A 20695-nucleotide genomic window follows, 5' to 3' on the forward strand; every position below is an offset into this window, starting at 1 on the left:
TGATCCAACAGGGTTGCAGTTTCCAACCATCCTCCCTGTCTGATCTAGTGCTCTATGATCTAGTCATTGGATAATAAGCTCAGAGCCTTTCTGGCCAGGACTGGAGGTTCCACAACAGCTGGGATGATGTCAGTTATGGCTTTACTTTGCATAATGCCTGGCACAAGTGGGTGTTTAAAACATTCTTTGAAATGAATGAATGGCTCCAAGTTCAAGAAACAGGCTAAAGGGCTGGAGATAGTTCAGTGGTTAGGGTCCTTGCCTGCAAAACCTAATGACCTTTGATTCCCTGGTACCCATGTGAAGCCAGATGCAAAAGGTGGTGCATGTGTCTGGAGTTCATGTGCAGTGACTAGAGGCCCTGATGCACCCGTTCTCTATCTGCCTCTTTCACTTTCTCTATCTGCCTCTTTCACTTTCTCAAATAAATAAATAAAATATTATAAAGAAAAAAAAAAAAACCTAAAATCCAAGTATCACCAGCCAGAAAGGATTGGGGAGAAGAGTTGGGGAAAGAGAGAAGAACAAAGTCTAATGACATGTATATATGAAAGTTCCATAATGAAGCCCATTCATGTGCATGCTAACTTAAAAAAATAACCAAATTTAGAAGTAGACACCTAAGCCGGGTGTGGTGATGCATGCCTTTAATTCCAGCAGTCTGGAGGCAAAGGTAGGGATATCACTGTGAGTTCAAGGCCAGCCAGGGACTACAGAGCAAGTTCCAGGTCAGCCTGAGCTACAGTGAAACTCTACCTCAAAAAAACCAAAAAACAAATACAAAAGGATTGGAGAGATGGCTTAGTGGTTAAGGTGCTTACCAGCAAAGCCAAAGGATCTAGGTTCAATTCCCCAATACCCACATAAAGCCAGATGCACAAGGTGATACATACGTCTTGTGTTTGCAGTGGCTTGAGGCCCTGACATGCCCATTCTTTCTCTTTCTTTTTATTTAAAAGATTTTTTTTTAAAGATTTTATTTATTTATTTATTTATTAGAGACAGAGGGAAAGAGAGAATGGGCATGCCAGGGCCTCTAGCCACTGCAAACAAACTCCAGATGCATGTGCCATCATTAGGCATCTGGCTTATGTGGGACCTGGAGAACCAAACCTGGGTCCTTCGGCTTCACAGGCAAGTGCCTTAACTGCTAAGCCATCTCTCCAGCCCTTTTTAAAAAAAAATTATTTTTATTGACAACTTCCATAATTATAAACAATATCCCATGGTAATTCCCTCCCTCCTCCCACTTTTCCCTTTGCAACTTCACTCTCCGTCATATCCCCTCCCCCTCTCAATCAGTCTCTCTTTTATTTTTTTTAATTTTTTTTGTTCATTATTTATTTATTTGAGAGTGACAGAGACAGAAAGACACACACACACAGAGAGGGAGGGAGGGAGAGAGAGAGAGAGAGAGAGAGAGAATGAATGAGAATGGGCACGCCAGGGTTTCTAGCCACTGCAAATGAACTCCAGATGCATGCACCCCCTTGTGCATTTGGCTAACGTGGTTCCTAGAGAATCGAGCCTTGACCTGGGGTCCTTAGGCTTCACAGGCAAGTGCTTAACTGCTCGCTAAGCCATCTCTCCAGCCCTCTTTTATTTTAATGTCATGAACTTTTCCTCCTATTATGATGGTCTTGCATAGGTAGTATCAAGTACTACGAGGTCATGGATATGCAGGCCATTTTGTGTCTAGAGGAGCATGTTGTAAGGAGTCCTACCCTTTCTGTGGCTCTTACATTCTTTCTGTGACCTCTTCTTCAATGGACCCTAAGCCTTGGAAGATATTGAGATATTTCAGTGCTGAGCACTTCTCTGTCACTTCTTTTCAGCACCATGGTGCCTCTGAGTCATCCCAAGGTCACCACCATCTGAAAAAGAGAAGCTTCTCTAACCAAAAGTGAGAGTAGCATTAATATATGGGTATGAACATTAGTACTTTGGTGAGCATAGTATATATATTTAGCCAGACACCAGCAGACATTACACCCCTAGGGATCATGACAACCCCTGTTGTAGGTTTTCAGTATCAGGGATGTATGCCTTCCCATGGAGTGGGCCTCCAGTCAAATTAGAGGGTGGTTGGTTTCTCCCATACCAGACATGCCACTATTGCACCTGTTGGCTCAGTTGGCCTGGCTGGCCAAATTTAAGTCTTGCAGTGTCCACTGTTGAGTATCTCTACTGGGTGAATTCTCTCTCTCCCATTGAACTGCATGCAGCATGGCTTTTTCCAGCTTTCTGTCAGTTGGTGTACATGGAGGAGGTTTTCAGCTCAGCTCCAGCAGGATTTCTCAGTGACCTTGCAGCCCAAGCATGTGGAGTCTTCAGCAATAGATGGTCTTACCATCTATTCCTGGTGGGAAACCAAGGGCCTTGGCAATGACCTGCAATGTTTTAGGGATATCAGTGACCTCCCTGGCCAACAACTCACTGGAAGGTATCCTATCCCTGGCACTGAAATTTTTCTACTAATTATCTATGGCTTCTGAGTGTTCCATTGTCCAAAAAAGTAGTTTTCCATATAACTTATTTATATCCTCTTAGATTTTGATTAGCCCTCCCTCCACCTTTCCTTTACTCCACCTCTACCCTTGACCTCATTTAGGCCTTTTCACCATTAATCTTTTTTTTTTTTTCTGTTCTTCTACTTACATATATGCAATGCCATCCTATTAATCTCTCTCTCTCTTTCTTCCTTTCTTTCTTTTTGGTAGGGTCTTGTTCTATCCCGGGCTGACCTGGAATTCACACGGTAGTCTCACGGTGGCCTTGAACCCATGGTGTTCCTTCTATGTCCCCCCAAGTGCTGGATTAAAGGCATGTGCCACCATGCCCAGCTTACACCTATTCTTTCTATATGCATCTTCTCTCTCTCTCAAATAAAATTTTCTTTCTTTTTTTTTTTTTTTTAAAAAAAAAGGGGGGCTGGAGAGGTGGCTTAGCAGTTAAGGCATTTGCTGGCCAAGCCAAAAAACCCAGGTTCAATTCCCCAGTACCCATGTAAAGCCAGTGGCACAAGGTGGTACATGTGCCTGGAGTTTTTTTTGCAATGGCTGGATGCCCTGGTATACTCATTCTTACTGTCTTATCTGCTTTTCTCTCTCAAGTAAGTTAATAAATACTAAATAAGTAAATAAAATATTTAAAAACAAAAATTCCCCCAAATCACCCTATACTGTAAATTGAGTATGGTGGCTCATGCTATAATCTCAGCACTTGAGAGATTGAAGCACTAAGGTTCAGAGTTCAAGGGCAGCATGGACTATATAATGAGTACATAGATGGTAGGTAGGTAGGTAGAGAGGGGGGCAGGAGGCGGGGTCTAGGAAGATGGCTTAGTGGTTTAAGGGCTTGCTTGCAAAACCTGCCAACCTGAGTTCAGTTCCTAAGCCACCCATGTAAGCTGGATGCAAAAAGTGGCACAGGTGTCTGGTGTCCATTTGCAGTGGCAAAAGGTCTCGGTGTGCTTCTCCCCACATTCAGGCAAATAAATGTACTTTTGAAAAAGGTATTACAAATGAGAGGGTGTTCTCTCTAGGAAAGCCATCCACCTCATTTTGAGACAGGGTCTCTCATTGGCCTGGAGCTCACCAATTAGGCTAGACTAGCTAGCTAGCCAGGTCACCCTGGGCTAGAGTGAGACCCCACCTCAAAAACAAACAAAAAATGAAAAGTACTTGCAAGGAATTTCTGTCTAGCCTTGCCATGTGATACTTATTTTCCTGAGTGCTTTGTGAGTGTTTCCCAGATGAAATCTCATAACTGGTTTCCTTTGTGGATTGATGTCCAGGAGGCTGTGAGTCAAATTTATGGTCTAACTCTACTGAGCTTTCTTATAAAGCTTTATGTGGGTATAAATCTCACTGCTTTGTCCAGTGGAATTAGCCATCCTGGGAGTTGCATCCCCAGAATTCATAGTACATTTCTCAGAAATTTCTCTTACTTAAAACTCAAATGGGTTGAGTGTCTTTATTGTCCTTTCACTGATTGCTGCTACTTTTTCTTTCTCTCTCTTTCTTTCTTTCTTTCTTTCTTTCTTTCTTTCTTTCTTTCTTTCTTTCTTTCTTTCTTTTTTGGTAGAAAATACTAATGGGCAAAAATTTTCTGTTTCATTACATAAGGAAAATAATGTCATTTTCCAACCCTGAATCTAGTTGTAACTGAACTGTGGGGTAAATTTTGTACAGGTGTGTTTGATAGTTTGGATTCAATAGTCCTAAAGTATGTCTTTTTAATTTTTTTTCTAGGTGAATGTTGGATGTGTACCCAAAAAGGTGAAGTATTTATTTTTCCTTCCCTCCATACTCTTGTTTATGTTTGATAATCATGAGAAGTGGAGTGTTTCCAAACAAATCAGCTAAAGTTGGTGCACACCTTTAATCCCAGCCCTAGGGAGGCTGAGGCCAGCTTGAGACTACACAGCGAGCAAGTTCCTGGCCAGAAACAAACAAAAACAACCAAAACACCAACTGGCCGGAGAGATGGCTCAGTGGTTAAAGGTGCTTGCTTATAAAACCTGACAGCCAGGGTTTGATTCCTCAGTACCTACATATAGCCAGATATGCTAGGCAGGTGGTAAGCCAACCTTGGAACTGCCTATCTCTCGGCTTCTTACCAAGAGACATTAAAAAAATCAAACATAGCTAGATCTGGTAGTGAAGCCCAGCTACTCAGAAGGCTGAAGCAGGAGGAATGTAAGTTTAAGGCAGCTTAGTGAGACCCTGTCTCAAAAAGTGAAGCCAGGCATGGTGGCACACACCTCCCAGCACTCAAGAAGCTGAGGTAGGAAGATCACTATGAGTTCGATGCCAGCCTGTGGCTACAGAATTAAGTTCCAGTGGAGTAGAGTGAGACTCTGCCTCTAAAAGCCAAAAAAAGAAAGACATAACAAAATGACTGAAAGGTAAAGTAATTTTTATTAACTTGTAATATTGAATAAATCTTCCACGTGCATTAAGATAATGTATGTAACAGATAAAATGGTTATTTCACCTTGATTTAAAAATGTCTGCCTCAGGTACAGTGGTCACATCTGTAAATCCCAGCACTCAGGGGAGAGGAAAGCAGGAACATTGCCACCAGCCTGGCTAAATTGTAAGACCCTGTCTAAAAATAAATTGTGAGGGGTGAAGAGATGGCTCAGCAGTTAGGCGCTTTCCTGTTAACCCTAACGACCCAGGTTTCATTCCCCAGTACCCAAATAAAGCCAGATGCACAGGGTGGCATATGCATCTAGAGTTCGTTTATGGTGGCTGGAGGCCCTGGTATGCCCATTCTCTCTGTCTGTCTCCATCTCTCTTTCTCTCTGTTTACAAATAAAAAGAAAATATTTTTAAAACCTAGCCTGAGATGGTGGTGCATGCCTTTAGTCCCAGCACTTGGGAGGTAGAGGTAGGAGGATTGCTGTGGGTTTGAGACCATCTTGAGACTACATAGTAAATTCCAGGGCAGCCTTGGCTACAGCGAGACCCTATTAGGAAAAACCAATAACAAAAAAAAAAAAAAAAGAAGCCAGGTGTGCATCTTTAATCCCAGCACTCCTGAGGCAGAGGTAGGAGGATCACTGTGGGTTCAAGACCACCCTGAGACTACATAGTGAATTCTAGGTCAGCCTAGGTTAGAGCAAGAGCCTACCTTGACAAACAATAAGGGGGGGGGGGGGGAGAGATTGCTTAGCAGTTAAGGCACTTGCCTGCAAAGCCAAAGGACCCAGGTTCGATTCCCCAGGACCCACACAAACCAGATGCACGGGGGGGGGAGGGGAGACACATGTCTGGAGTTTGTTTGCAATGGCTAGAGGCCCTGGTGTGCCTATTTTCTCTCTATCCCTCCCTCCTTCCCTTCCTCCCTCTTTCTCTTACAAATAAATAAGTAAATAAAATTATGAGAGAGTCATCAGTTTAACTATTTTAGGCATAAAAGAGAAAGGAATCAGAGTCTGGAGCTGGTCTGGCAGAGAAGTGGTACTTTGTTATCTGGGCAGTGGATGCCAGTTTGAACTTGGTATCCTGACCCATTGACAGAATGACCTTCAAGGCGTTCCACAGAGCTTAATTTGGCTTGTGTGTAGTTCGGTGACATGCATCCTTAAGGCAGTTTCTACTTACTGTGTGATAGGACTTCATTACCTTGGTCTTTTTAGCCCTCAACTTATCACATATATTTTCTTCTAAATTGAAAGCCTTAATGCTACAGATACATCCTAGTTTCTAGAATTGAATGGGAAAGGACAAGGTTTATGGAAATTTAAAACTTAAAATGGGAATATAAGCCATAATCTTATAAGAATACTATGAGAGGCTGGGTGTGTTGGCGCACGCCTTTTATCCCAGCACTTGGGAGACAGAGGTAGGAGGATCGCCATGAGCTCAAGGCCACCCTGAGACGACAGAGTGAATTCCAGGACCAGAGTGAGACCCTACCTCGAAAAAAAAAAAAAGAATACTATGAGGCCTATGATATTCTGCCCCCCCTTTTTTTTTGGTTTTGGGTTTGGTCTTTTCAAGGTAGGATCTAACTTTAACCAAGGCTGACCTAGAACTCACTCTATAGTCCCAGGCTGGCCTCAAACTCACAGTGATCCTCCTACATCAGCCTACTGAGTGCTGGGATTATAAGATATGCACCACCATGCTTGGCTTAATATTCTGCTTTTAATTTGACAGTAGATCTAACGTCCCCCAATGTTTTGGAATCCTCACTATAAAACCCATGTAGTCATATGCCTGAACTTTCTGTCTTAATCCACTTTGTTGTTTTATAATTCAAGGTCAGTCTATCAATATTTTTATTTATTTATTTGAAAGAAGCACAGAGAGAGAGAGAGAGAAATTAAATATAGGCATGCCATGGCTTCTAGCCCCTGCAAACAAACTCCAGATGCATGCACCACCTTGTGCATCTGGCTTATGTGGGTCCTGGGGAATTGAACCTGGGTTCTTCAGCTTTGTAGGCATGTGTCTTAACTGCTGAGCTATCTCTCCAGCCCCAAGATCAGTCATTTTACCTTGCTACATAGTTGAGATTCATTGATATATGTGCCTGTCTTTAGCACTCATGCATGACTGTGTACTTTAATTTTATAGGTAATGTGGAACACAGCCGTGCACTCTGAGGTCATGCATGATCATATTGATTATGGCTTTCAAAGTTGTGAGAGTAAATTCAATTGGCGGTAAGTGTTAGTGCTAAAAATGTTCAATTTACAAATGTGTTTTAATAACCCAGCCATAAACTTTGGGGGGAGAAGTATTATTGTAGTTCAGTGATAGAATTATTGCCTAACTTGTGTAAGGTCCTGGGTTTAATCCCCAGAACACACATGCATACACAACCATTTTTTAATCTTTATTTATTTTTTTGGCCGGGTGGGGGGGTTGAGGTAGGGTCTCGCTGTAGCTCAGGCTGACCTGGAATTCACTCTGTATTCTCAGGGTGTCCTGGAACTCTTGGCAGTCCTCCTACCTCTGCCTCCCAAGTGCTGGGATTAAAGGTGTTTGTCACCATGCCCAGCTTTATTTTACATTTTGGAGAGAGAGAGATTGGGAATTGGCGTGCCGAGACCTCGGCCACTGCAGTAGAACACACACTTGCACAACTTAGCACACATGGGCGACCTCGTGCTTTCATCACCTTTTTGTGTCTCACTTACATGGGATCTGGAGAAAGATCAAGCCTGGGTCCTTAGGCTTTGTAGGCAAGCGCCTTAACTGCTAAGCCATCTCTCCAGCCCACACACAACCATTGCTCTGTAGCTTTTCTTGTTGATGATTTGCAGTTTAATCCCATTGTGGTCAGATAGAGTATAAGGGATTATTTCAGTTTTCCTATATTTGTGTAGATTTGCTTTGTGTCCTAATATATGGTCTATTTTAGAGAATGTTCCATGTGCTGCTGAGAAAAATGTATATTCTGCAGCATTTGGAGGGAATGTTCTGTAGATATCTGTTCGGTCCATTGGTTCCATGACATTATTTAATTTAGATGTCTCTCTGTTTATTTTTTGGCAGAATGACCTGTCAATTGATGAAAGTGGGGTATTGAAGTCACCCACTATAATTGTGTTTGATGTTATCTGTGACCTTAAGTCTAATAGTGTTTGCTTGATGAAACTGGGAGCCCCCATGTTAGGTGCATATATGTTTAGGAATGTAATGTCCTCCTGCTGGAGAGTTCCTTAATCAGTATAAAATATCTTCATTATCTTTCCTTACTAATGTTGGTTTGAAGTCTATCCTGTCAGATATTAGGATAGTAACCCCTGCTTGTTTCCTAGGCCCATTTGCTTGAAATACCATTTTCCATCCTTTCACCCTAAGTCAGTGTCTTTTATTGAGAGGTGAGTTTCCTGGAGGCAACAAATGGCAGGATCCTGCCTTTTAATCCAGTCTGCAAGCCTGTGTCTTTTGGATGGTGCATTGAGGCCGTTGATATTAAGAGTTATTATTGAAAGGTATGCATTATTCTAATCATTCTTCTTATTTTGTAGTGTTTCTTGTTTTCCCTTTACTCATTTGTTTTAACTGCTGAGTGTGGTTTATTTTTTCCTATTTTCTCCTGTGTGGGTTTTGATTTTTCTTCGAAATTAAGAATTCCTTCAGGTATTTTCTGTAGAACTAGTAGTAGTAGTCACAAATTCCTTCAGCCTTTTTCTGGTGTGGAATGTCCTTATTTCTCCATCAAATTGGGTACATAGGTTTGCAGGATGACATAATCTTGGTTGACAGTTGATATCTTTCAGAAGTTGGAATACGTCATTCTAAGCCCTTCTGGCTTTTAAAGTTTATATTGAGAAATCTGCAGTTTTTCTTATCGGCATGCATTTATAGGTGACTTGCTTTTTCTATCTAACTGCTTTCAATATATTTTCTTTGGTTTGTGTGTTTAGTAGTTTAATTATAACATGGCGAGGAGAGGTTCTTTCCAGATTTGTCTGTTTGGTGTTCTAAAAGCTTCTTGTGTCTGCATTGTCATTTCTTTCCCAATTTGGGGAAATTTTTCTTCTGTGATTTTGTTGAAAACTCCTACTAAGCCTTTGTATTGAAATTCTTCTCCTGTTGTTATACCCTGAATTCTTGTTTGATCTTTTCATAGTGTCCCAGATATCTTGAAATTCCCATTCATAACTTGCTATTAGCTTGTCTTTCTCTTTGTTGGACTGTATTAGATCTGCCACCTGGTCTTCTAGTTGAGATATTCTGTTCTCTCCTTCATCCATTCTACTGGTGATACTTTCCACAGAGCTTTTTATTTCATTGACTGTATTCTTCAGAGCCATGATTTCAGCTTGGTTTTTCTTCAGTATTTCTATTTCCTTACTCGTGTCTTGTAATGACTTCTTTATTTCATTAAGCTAGTTTCCTGTGTTCTCTTTCAGAAGTTTGTTTTCTTCTTTAATTCCTTTGTTTTCTTCTTTGATTCCATTCCTTTCTTCTCTAATTTTTTTGAGTATAGATACCATCATTTTCTTGAATTTTTTTGTCAGGCATTTCATCTAGAACAGTCTCACTGGTGATCATTTCTGGTGGATTTATAGTTTTTGGTGGGACTTTGTTTTCCTGATTCTTTGATTTTTCTTGTATTATATTGTAGCGACTTTTGCATCCTGAATTGATTTGATGCTTGGGTTTTCTACTTATCTGCAGTGTTCCCAGATGTGGCACTCCATCTCTATATACCCTCAGGATATGAGTTCAAAGTGCCAGGTGTAGCTCTTGTCCCCCAATCAAGCCACAAAAGTAATCCTAGGTGTTGAATTTGCTTGCTAAGCAAGTATTCTAGTGGACTGAGTGGAATAATTTACTGGCAAGTTCTAAACTTCAGCAGAGTAACATACACAATCAATAAAAACCAGCACGAAGTATGCAATTGTGGGAGTTAAAACAAATAGGTAGTCATACAAAGCCAAAATCCCTAAGGGTGTGTGTTGTTCTACACCCTTAATCTTGTCAGCTGGGAGGTAGAGATTTCTGTTCTGAATTGGGTTCCAGGTCAACCTGGATCTGGATCAGACCCTCCCCCCATAATGACAGAAGCAAAAAACAAAGGCCCTATGTATACATAAAGGCAACAATATCCAACCCCCAAATACAGGTTATTTGAAAATGGTAAAGCAAACCAAGAATATATACCCCATAACCTGCCCTGACAAGGGAAGAGAAATTAGCTCTTGCAGTTCAGGCCTGTGTACCTGGTTTTTTTTTGTCAGCCTCGTTAGCTTTTGGTGTGGCTTCCAATCTCACCCATGGTCCCTCGTGTTGGGCTGTGCAGCTGTACCTTCCGTCCGCTCTGCTGGCTGTGCTTCCGCTGGGGCTGAATGCTGGAGGTTTTCAGTTCTGATGGTGGGGGATGGGAGAGCTCAGACTTCTGGAGTTGCTGGCACTTTCAGTGGCTCTTTAGTTGATCTCATCTGTCTTTCCTTTAGATTTCTTAACTTTGCAAGACGGCTGGTGGAGCTGAAAACTCTGTTGCTTGCTCTCCGCCGCCGCCGCCTGGCTTGCCTGGTGGGAAGCGCGAGGCGCGCGGCCTGTGGGCTGCGATCTCCTCAGCGGACTCGGCCGGTTTCCTCCTCGCTGGTGGGTCTTGGTCTCCCTGGCTTCTCTGCTGTGTCTAAGAATAACCTGTACTCCTTCACTTTTCAGAAGAACAGTGTATTTTGCTGGGGTTTTGCTTAAATCCCTCCCTAGGCTGGTTTGGTGTGGTTCCTAAGCTGCCATCTTACCTGGAAGTCCTTTTTTTTAATGTATAATTTTTTTTTTGTTGACAACTTCTTTACTTTCAGATAATAAACCATGATAATTCCCCCCCCCCACTTTCTCTTCACAATTCCACTCTATCATGTCCCCTCCCTCTCTCCGTTAGTCTCTCTTTTATTTTGATGTCATCGTCTTTTCCTCCTACTATGAGGGTTTGTGAAAGTTTGCTAGGCACTGTGAGGTCATGGATATTGAGGCCAGTTTCTGTCTGGGCAGTTGCATTGTAAGTAGTGCCCTTCCTTTGGTTCTTACATTCTTTCTGCCACCTCTTCTGCAAGGAACCCTGAGCCTTGGAGGGTGTGCTAGAGATGTTTCAATGCTCAGCAGTCCTCCATCACTTCTCAGCACTATGTTGCCTTTTGAATCATCTCAATGAAAGAGAAGCTTCTAACCAAAAGTGAGAGTAGCATTAATATATGAATATGAACATTAAGTGTAAAGCTTTCAGGGCAGTTTTGTGAGAATAATATATGCATTTAGCCAGACAAGAGCAGGCTTTATACCCCTAAAGCTCATGACCTCCCCTGCCATAGACTTTTGATTAGGTTTTCAATACTAGGCATGTATTCCCTCCCATAGAGCAGGCTTCCAATCCAATTAGAGAGTAGTTGGTTTCTCCCAGAACAGACATGCCACTATTGTACCCATTCAGTCATTTAGCCTGGCTGGCCAACAACCCACTGGGAGGTAACCCATCCCTGGCACTGAAAATTTTCTAGTAACAATCTATGGCTTCTGGGTGTGCCATTATCCAAAAAAAGTAGGCTTTCATATGGATTATTGAGAATATCTTGAATTTTGATTGTTACCCCCACACACACTTCTTTTACTCAATCTCTTCCCCTGGCCTTGCTTAGGCCATTCCACTCCCTTTAATGTGTTCTTCTACTTACATATATATGGTACCATCCCCTTAAGTCCACCCCTCTCCTCCCTCCCTTATAGCCTTTTTCTACCTTACTGGCTTCTGCTGCCGATTTTTGGTTCCAGCTCTCACACAAGTCTAAATGTTTGTAGCTAGGATCCACATATTAGAGAAAACATGCGGCATTAGGCTTTCTGGGCCTGGGTTACCTCACTTAGTATAATCCTTTACAGATCCATCCATTTCCCTGCAATTTTCATAATTTCATTTTTCTTTACTGCTTTACTCCATTGTGTGAATATACGACATCTTTATTATCCATTCACCTGTTGAGGGACATCTAGGCTGGTTCCATTTCCTAGCTGCTGTGAATAGAGCAGTGGTAACATGGATGAGCAAATACCTTTAAAGTAGTGAGATGAGTCCTTAGGATAAATGCCTAGGAGTGCTATTTTAGCTGTCTCAAGAACCTCCAAACTGATTTCCACAATGGCTGTACCAGACTACATTGTCACCAACAGTGTAGAAGGGTTCCTCTTTTTCTGCATCCTTGCCAACATTTATTTGTCTTTTTTTTTTTGAGGCGGGGTCTCACTCTAGTTCAGGCTGACCTGGTATTCACTATGTAGCCTCAGGGTGGCCTCGAACTCATTGTGATCCTCCTACTTCTGCTCCCAAGTGCTGGGATTAAAGGTATGTGCCAGCATGTCCAGCTGTCATTTGTTTTCTTTTATTTACTTACTTATTTATTAGAGAAGGAGGCAGAGAGAGAGAGAGTGAGTGAGTGTGTGTGTGTGGACACACCAGGGCATCCAGCCACTGCAAACAAACTCCAGATGCATGTGTCTCCTTGTGCATCTGGCTTACGTGGGTACTGGGGTATCAAACCTGGGTCCTTTGGCTTTGCAGGCAAGTATCTTAACTGCTAAGCCATCTCTCTCCAGCCCTGTCATTTGTTTTCTTGATAATAACCATTCTGACAGGAGATGGAATTTCAAAGTACTTTTAATTTGCGTTTCCCTGATGGCTAAGGATGTAGAACACCTTTTTAGGTGTTTGTATTGCCATCCATATTTCTTCTTTTGAGAACGCTCTATTTAGTTCCATAGTTCTTTTTTTTTTTTATTAGTTTTGTATTCAGCAAATACAGGCAATTTGGTACCATTATTAGGCTCATCCGTGACCTACCCCCTCCCCATTGGCCCCTCCTTGTTGAGTATATGGGTCATGCATTGTGGAGTTAGCCCACAGTTATTGGTACGATAAATGTCTCTGCATATCATGACCCAACATGTGGCTCTGACATTCTTTCTGCCCCCTCTTCCACAAAATTTCCCTGAGCCATGTGGATTCATTTTTGATCTGCTTCAGTGATGAGGTATTGGGGGCCTCTGAGGCTCTGGCTTTCTGATTTGGTAGGCGTTGATTTTTCTCTGTGTTGGTCTCCTTCCCCCTTGTGCTGGTATCTGGTTCATGAGGAAACAGCACCCTTGCTTGTTTCACCAATTTTCCTTAGTTTCAGCCAGTGCCCTTTTGAGGTATGATGGGGTGGCTCTCTCTTTAGGATCTGTGTCTATCTGAAAAAGAGAAGCAGATTCTCCAACGGAGAGTAAGTTAGCACCTGGACAAGTACTCTGATGGAAATCTGTCATTCTTTTAGGAAACCTTGTAGGTTTCTCTGATCAAAAGCTCGTTGTGGATGGTAGCCCCATGCTGGTACTGGGAGTTACAGGTCAGTGCCCACTAAGAAAATGAGGAAAAAGATAACTAATATACAAGAGTTAGACAGGAGAGAGAGAGAGAAAGGGAGAGGGAAAGGGAGGGAGGGAAGATGTAGAAGATTTAGGTTAGACTTGATCCCATCCTCTCCAGTGTCTTGTGGTTCAGGTGTTCCCTGTAAGGGCCTGGTGAAGGTTCAGCCATTTGGTCTGCCTTTTAGGAAGTAGAATTTTATGGTATCATTGCCATTTGGGTCTAGATTAGTGTTTCCCACCCCTTCGATGTCCTCCCCTCCCTCCCCATCCATCCTAGTGCCTAGTCCATGAGATACTTGCTGGGTATGTAAGGTATCTTGGGTAGATTCTGGTTAGGTGCTGTAGATGAGTGAGACTATGTGGCGATTTTTTTTCTGTGATTGGGCAAGTACACTGAGAATGATCTGTTCTAGGCTCAACCATTTTTCCTCAAATTTCTTTGTGTCATTTTTTTCTTACTGCTGTATAGAACTCCATTGTGTAGATATACCACATCTTAGTTATCCATTCTTCTAGTGATGGACATCTGGATTGATTCTAGCTCTTAGCTATTATGAATTGAGCCACTACAATCATGGTTGAACAAATCTCTCTGGCCTGTGGTTTGAAGGTTTTAGGGTAGATGCCCAGTAAGGGAATAACTGGGTCTGTTGATATCTCTATAGTCAGCTTTCTCAGGAGTCTCCATATTGCTTTCCAAAGTGGTTGTACCATCCTACATTCCCACCAACAGTGGATGTGTGTTCCTATTTCTCCACATCCTTGCCAGCATTTATTTTAGTTTGATTTTTTGATGTTTGCTATCCCATAGCTCATTTTTTTTTAATTGGCTTGTTTGATTTCTTATTGTTTAGTTTTTTGTTTTCTTTGTATATTCTGGATATTAATTCTCTGTCAGGTGTATAGTTGGCAAAGATTTTCTCCCATTCTGTAGGTTGTCTCTTTGCTCTATTCACAGTATCCTTTGCTGTACAAAAGCTTTGAAATTTCATGAGATCCCAGTGGTTTTATTTCCTGAGTAATTGGGGTTATATTCAGAAAGCCATTGCCTTTGCCAATATGTTGAGAGTTTCCCCTTTCAGGTCTGATATTAAGGTCCCTGATCCATCTGGACTTAGTTCTTGTGCATGGAGAGAGATAAGGGTCTATTTCCATCCTGCTACATATAGCACACAACTTTTTTTTTTTTTTTTTTTTTTTGGTTTTTCAAGGTAGGGTCTCACTCTGGTCCAGGCTGACCTGGAATTAATAACTATGTAGTCTCAGGGTGGCCTTGACCTCACTGCAGTCCTCCTACCTCTGCCTCCCAAGTGCTGGGATTCAAGGCATGCACCACCACGCCCAGTAGCACACAACCATTTTTAAAATTAATTTGCAAGTACTGAGGAGAAGAGAGGATGAGTGAGTATGGGTACACCAGGAACTCTTGCCCTCTTTAAGTGAACTTGAGACTTAGGTACCACTGTGTGAGTGTGGCTTTATTAAGAAATTGAACCTAGCCGGGCGTGGTGGCGCACACCTTTAATCCCAGCACTTGGGAGGCAGAGGGAGGAGGATCGCCGTGAGTTCGAGGCCACCCTGAGACTCCATAGTGAATGCCAGGTCAGCCTGGGCTAGAGTGAGACCCTACCTCGAAAAATCAAAAAAAAAAAAAAGAAAGAAATTGAACCTGAACAGGCAGGCTGAGCTCTTCTTCCCAACCCATTTAATCATTCTTTTTCTTATTTTATTTTTAGAGGTAGGATCTCATTCTAGTTCAGGCTGATCTGGAACTCACTCTGTAGTCTTGGGCTAGCCTAAAGCTCAGAGCAATCTTTGTGTTTATTTATTTACAGAGAGAGAGAGAAAATATTAATGGGTGTGCCAAGGTCTCTAGTCCCTGCAAACAAACTCAGATGCATGTGCCACTTTGTGCATCAGGCTTTATGTGGGTAGTAGGGACTCAAACCTGGGTTGTTAGGCTCTGCAGGCAAATGCCTTAATGGCTGAGCCACCTCTTCAGCTCACTGTAATTTTTTGTTTGTTTGTTTGTTTTATTTTTCAAGTTAGGGTCTCACTCTAGCTCAGGCTGATCTGGAATTCACTATGTAGTCTCAGGGTGGCCACAAACTCACCGTGATCCTCCTACCTCTGCCTCCCGAGTGCTGGAATTAAAGGTGTGCACCACCATGCCCAGTCTTCACTGTAATTTTTTTGTTTTGTATTCTTTTGTTTTGTTTTATTTTGTTTTTCAAGGTAGGGTCTCACTCTTGTCCAGGATGACCTGGACTTCACTATGTATTCTCAGGCTGGCCTCAAAATCAAGTGATACTCCTACCTCTGCCTCCTGAGTGCTGTGATTAATGGCATGCACTATTCTGGCTTCAATGTAACTTTTTTTTTTTTTTTTATTTTCAAGGTAGGGTTTTACTGTAGCTCAGGCTGACCTGGAATTCACTATGTAGTCTCAGGGTGGCCTCAAACTTGTGCTGATCCTTCTACCTCTGCCTCCCAAGTGCTGGGATTAAAGGCACACACCACTATGCCTGGGCAATGTAGCTTTTAAAAAATATTTATTTATTTATTTACTTATTTGAAGGGGAGCAGATACAGATAGAGAATGGTTGCATCAGGGCCTCTAGCCACACTAAAAATGAGCTCCAGACACATGTGCCACCATGTGCATCAGGCTTACATGGGTACTAGGGAATCAAACCTGGGTCCTTAGGCTTCCCAGGCAAGCACCTTAACCACTATGCCATTTCTCCAGGCCTCAATGTAACATTTTTAAATGTACAGTTCAATCCATGACTTTTAAGTGCATCTACGGTGTTCTGCCATTACTACTGTCCATTTCTAGAATTTTCCCACAATCGTGAACCGAAAACTAGTGCCCATTAAACAATACTTCCTTATTCCCCATTCCATCTAGCCCATGGCACCTCTATTCTATCTCTCCTTTCTTCCTTTGTTTTCTGAGACAGGGTCTTATTCCACGTCAGGCTGACCTCCAACTCACAGCGAATCTTTTACTTCAGCCTCTCAAATGCTGGAAGTATAGGCATATGACGCTGCACCCAGCTCTGTATCTATTTTCTATTCGTATGACTTGGCTTGTGCTAGATCTTTATAAATGGGATCATAATCCTTTCTTTTCAAGGCCTGCCATGCTGTCGGGGATAGCAGTAGGCCACGCTCTTCACACAGTGCGCCACTCTGTTAGTCCAGCCATCTGTGCTGCAGCTTTGGGCTGTTCCTGTTTTGTAGCTGTTATGAATGACCCTGCCATGAACATTGTTGTACAGCTTCTCTGTTTGAGACCTTATTTTCAGTTCTCCAAGTGTATTCCCAGAAGTGGATGTGGTGGGTTAATGGCAGTTGTTTGTTTAGCTTTATAAGGTATTGCCGTAAACTTTTGGGACCATATTTCATTTATATATATATATATATATATATGCACACACACACACACACATACACACACATACATACATACATACGTATATATGATTTCTTTTTGTGTTTTCAAGGTAGGGTCTCACTCTAGCCCAGACTGACCTGGAATTCACTATGTAGTCTCAGGGTGGCCTTGAACTCACACCAGTCCTCCTATCTGCCTCCTGAGTGCTGGGATTAAAGGTGTGCGCCACCATGCCTGGCTTTTCCAACAAATATGTGAATGTTCACCATGTAGTAGGTACCGTGCCAGAGCACCTTCCCTGGTTTTCTATGCAGAAAGAGGCTTATGTACTGTGGGTACCAACTGAGCATTCTCCAGAGTAGAATGGAATCTCAGCACATGGGAAAGCAGTTGGACACAGGGAAGGATGGAGCTCTTCAGAGACGGTTGTGCACTTCATTCTTCTTAAACAGTCAAGGGTGTGCAGGGACAGGTGCCCTGGTTACTAGCTGAAAGTGGAAAGTCCTTATCTAAATACTGACTCGCGTTTCATTACAGGGTTATAAAGGAGAAGCGAGATGCCTATGTGAGCCGTCTGAATACCATCTATGAAAACAATCTAACCAAGGTTTGTATGCTGGGCTTAGAACTTGGAGAAAGAACTGTTTGCTGGTGGAGGAGGCAGCCAGGTCTGACCAGATGAACACACAGCCTTTGGACATACCTTATCATTTGTAAAATTATTTTTATTTATTTATTTATTTATTTTATTTATTTGAGAGTGACAGAAAGAGAAAGAGGGAGGGAGGGAGGGGGAGAGAGAGAGGGAAAGAATGGGCGTGCCAGGGCTTCCAGCCACTGCAAACAAACTCCAGACGCGTGCGCCCTATTGTGCATCTGGCTAATGTGGGTCCTGGGAAATCAAGCCTTGAACCGGGGTCCTTAGGCTTCACAGGCAAGCACTTAACTGCTAAACCATCTCTCCAGCCCAAATTAATTATTTTTAAATTAATGATTTTAAGTTGACCTTTCTGACCAGAAGCCTCTGACCAGTGGGCCAGTCTCTATCGTGTGAAGACTAGACAGTATTTGCTGAAGTTCATAGACCATGGCTGCATTTTGAATAGGTCTGTCCTTACAAACCCATGAGAGAGTGACCTTACAGTCCAGTGTGCCAGTGTTTGAATCAGAATGAGGAGTGATCATAGAGAACAGACTAAAAACCTGTGATTGTTCATTTGTTCAGAACAGCTTCTTGGAGACCAAATGATTCAGAAGTTCATTTTTATGAGTGAAATCTTATCAAGAAAGTGGGGGTAAAGGTGTATTTGCCTCCGTGATTATTTGTTCTTTACTCTCCTGATGTCTTCTCCACCCCAGTACTTGGATATCTTCCATCTTTCAGTCAGGGCCATGCTGGTGATGTTGATGGTTGTGCTAAATTGCTCATTTTCTTATCTTTGTTTTTGTCTTTATTTTTGTTTCTTTGAGACAGAGTCTCAGTATGTAGGCCAGGATGGTCTCATAGGTGAGCCTCCTTCTCAGACTCCTGAGAGCTGGGATTATAGGTATTCACCTCTACTCCTGGCTGACTTCCTTTTCTTGTCAGCATATGCCCCTCCTCCCTTTGCAGCTTCTTAAGATTTCTGTGTAGCTTAGGTGATATTTAGATAACAGTAGTCTTGATTGTACTTGGGACCCTCCTAAGATCATTAGCAACATGTTTTAAAAACTAATTTTGCAGGCAAATTACTTCTACAGATGGCTAATTTCATCGACTTTTATACTAATTATTATCATCAATCACATTTATTTTTGGAGGATATTTTGTGATCTTAAATCCCAAGCACCTACATCAGAATTTTTATTTACCTACAAGCAAAGAGAGAGAAGGGAGAGAATGGGCATGGCAGAGCCTCTTGCCACTGTAAACAAACTCCAGATGTATGTGCCTCTTTGTGTGTCTAGCTTCATGTGGGTACTGGGGAATTGAACCTATGTCAGCAAACTTTGCAAACAAGTGCCTTTAACCACTGAGTCATCTTCCCAGTCCCCACATCAGAATATTTTAAATATTTGTTTATTTAAGAGAGAGAGAAGCAGGCATATAGATAGAAAGAGAATGAGCATGCCAGTGCCTTCAGCAGCTACAAACTACAAACGTGTGCAGTTCCTAGTGCATCTGGTTTATGTGGATCCTTTGGTTTTGCAGGCAAGTGCCTTAACCACTAAGCCATCTCTCCAGACCTCAGGGGTTTTTTTTGTTGTTGTTGTTGTTTTGTTTTTTTGTTTCCCCCCCCCCCCGCCCCCCCCCCCAGGTAGGGTTTCACTCTAGCCCAGGCTGACTTGGAATTCACTATGGAGTCTCAGGGTGGCCTTGAACTCACAGTGATCCTCCTACCTCTGCCTCCCAAGTGCTGGGATTAAAGGTGTGTGCCACCACGCCCGCTCAGGGTTTTTTTTTTTTTTTTTAACAGGGCTATCTAAAATTATTTCATAATAGAGATCAGAAAATTAAGGAGTCTGCTATATTTATTATTGTTTTTAGTTTTTTCAGAGAACACACCCGTTTATTTTAAATTTCCAGGAGGTAAACAAAAAAAAGGGGAGGAGGTCAGATACTGATGCCTTATGCATGCTCAGGGCCAGTTCATAAATATTCCACTTAGTAAGCGTAACACAAACTTGCAACAGTGAAAAGAAAACAGCAAAATCCACCTCTTACCAATCACTTTGTCAGATGGTAAGGACTAAAACAGAATCTTCCATTTTAATTTTAAATAAAATTGTTACATTGGGAAAATGAAATAAACACAGTAAAATAAACTGTACAAAGGCAAAGTAGAATAACAAAAAATATCTTACTAATAAGAGTCACACAAGTTTCCAGACAAGCCATACAAAATGGTCACAAGCTTTCTTTTTCTTTGAAGGAGGAATCTACACTTGACAGCAGAGTCACAATGTTACTAGTGAGGGCTGTGGTATTTGTTTCTTGCTGTTTCTGCAGCTTGGGCTTCATTGGTCTTCCCTGCTCTGCAGCATCATATGCTGATGGGTCATCTTGATTAGGAGCACTGAACAAGGCCTGGATTGGTAGCAGAACTGTGGGAATCTGTAGTGCTGAGGACCACTTATCTTTAAAAATATCTAAACATATTCTTCCCAACTTGTCTACCTTAGGATGATAAATTTTGATCATGAAATGTACTTCAGGTGCACCATTGGGTATTATTCTTCTGGAAGGAATAGTTCAAGTTTAAAAGTTCCTCCCTCAAAGGAGTATCCTGGGGCCAGCAGTGACCACATGAAAATAACAGGCATTGCTGTCTTCTGGTTCTGCTTTAAGGCCAGGAACAGGTTCTGCCAGCAAACGCTCTGTTTTCTTAATCCTACAGGACAACCCAGCCATCTTGTCAGGTCCCAAATATGGCCTCTACTCTTGTCTCTGGTGCCACTTGTCTCATTTACAAGTGGATATGTCTTTAAATTTTTAAAAAATAATTTTTATTTATTTATTTGCAGGCAGAGAGAGATAGAAGAGAGACAGAGAGAATCGGTGTGCCAGGGACTCTAGCTACTCCAAAGCACTCCAGATGCCTGCTCCACTTTGTGCATCTGGCTTTACGTGGGTATTGGGGATCAAACTGGGGTTGTTAGACTTTGCAGGAAAGTGCCCCAACTGCCCCTGTTGTGAAATTTTTTTAAAAAAATATTTATTTGCAAGCAGAGAGAGAGAATGGGACAAAGGGGGCACCAGGGCCTCTTGCTGCTGCAAATGAACTCCAAATACATGGTTTATTTATTTGCAAGTAGAGAGAGAGAAAGAGAGGGAGGGATGGAGGGAAGAAGGAAGGGAGATACTTGGTGCATCTGGTTTATGTCTTGGGTCTTGGGGAATTGAACCCAGATAGTCAGGCTTTGCAAGAAAATGCCT

The 20695-nt window shown here is 42.2% G+C and overlaps 1 protein-coding gene and 1 pseudogene across 3 annotated transcripts in view; one reads left to right on the forward strand and one right to left on the reverse strand.

The window, feature by feature from the left end:
• Positions 1-20695, forward strand: part of Gsr (glutathione-disulfide reductase) — a 64108-nt gene that overhangs the window by 9873 nt on the left and 33540 nt on the right. For all 3 annotated transcript variants that reach the window (XM_045158598.1, XM_045158600.1, XM_045158599.1), the window contains exons 2-4: positions 4254-4280; positions 7092-7180; positions 17317-17386. In XM_045158598.1, the coding sequence (XP_045014533.1) occupies positions 4254-4280; positions 7092-7180; positions 17317-17386 (186 nt within the window). The remainder of the gene's footprint in view (positions 1-4253; positions 4281-7091; positions 7181-17316; positions 17387-20695) is intronic.
• LOC105944661 lies at positions 19728-20170 on the reverse strand (annotated as a pseudogene).

The sequence above is a fragment of the Jaculus jaculus genome, chromosome 9 (assembly GCF_020740685.1).
Source record: "Jaculus jaculus isolate mJacJac1 chromosome 9, mJacJac1.mat.Y.cur, whole genome shotgun sequence".
NCBI classification, from domain to species: Eukaryota; Metazoa; Chordata; class Mammalia; order Rodentia; family Dipodidae; genus Jaculus; species Jaculus jaculus.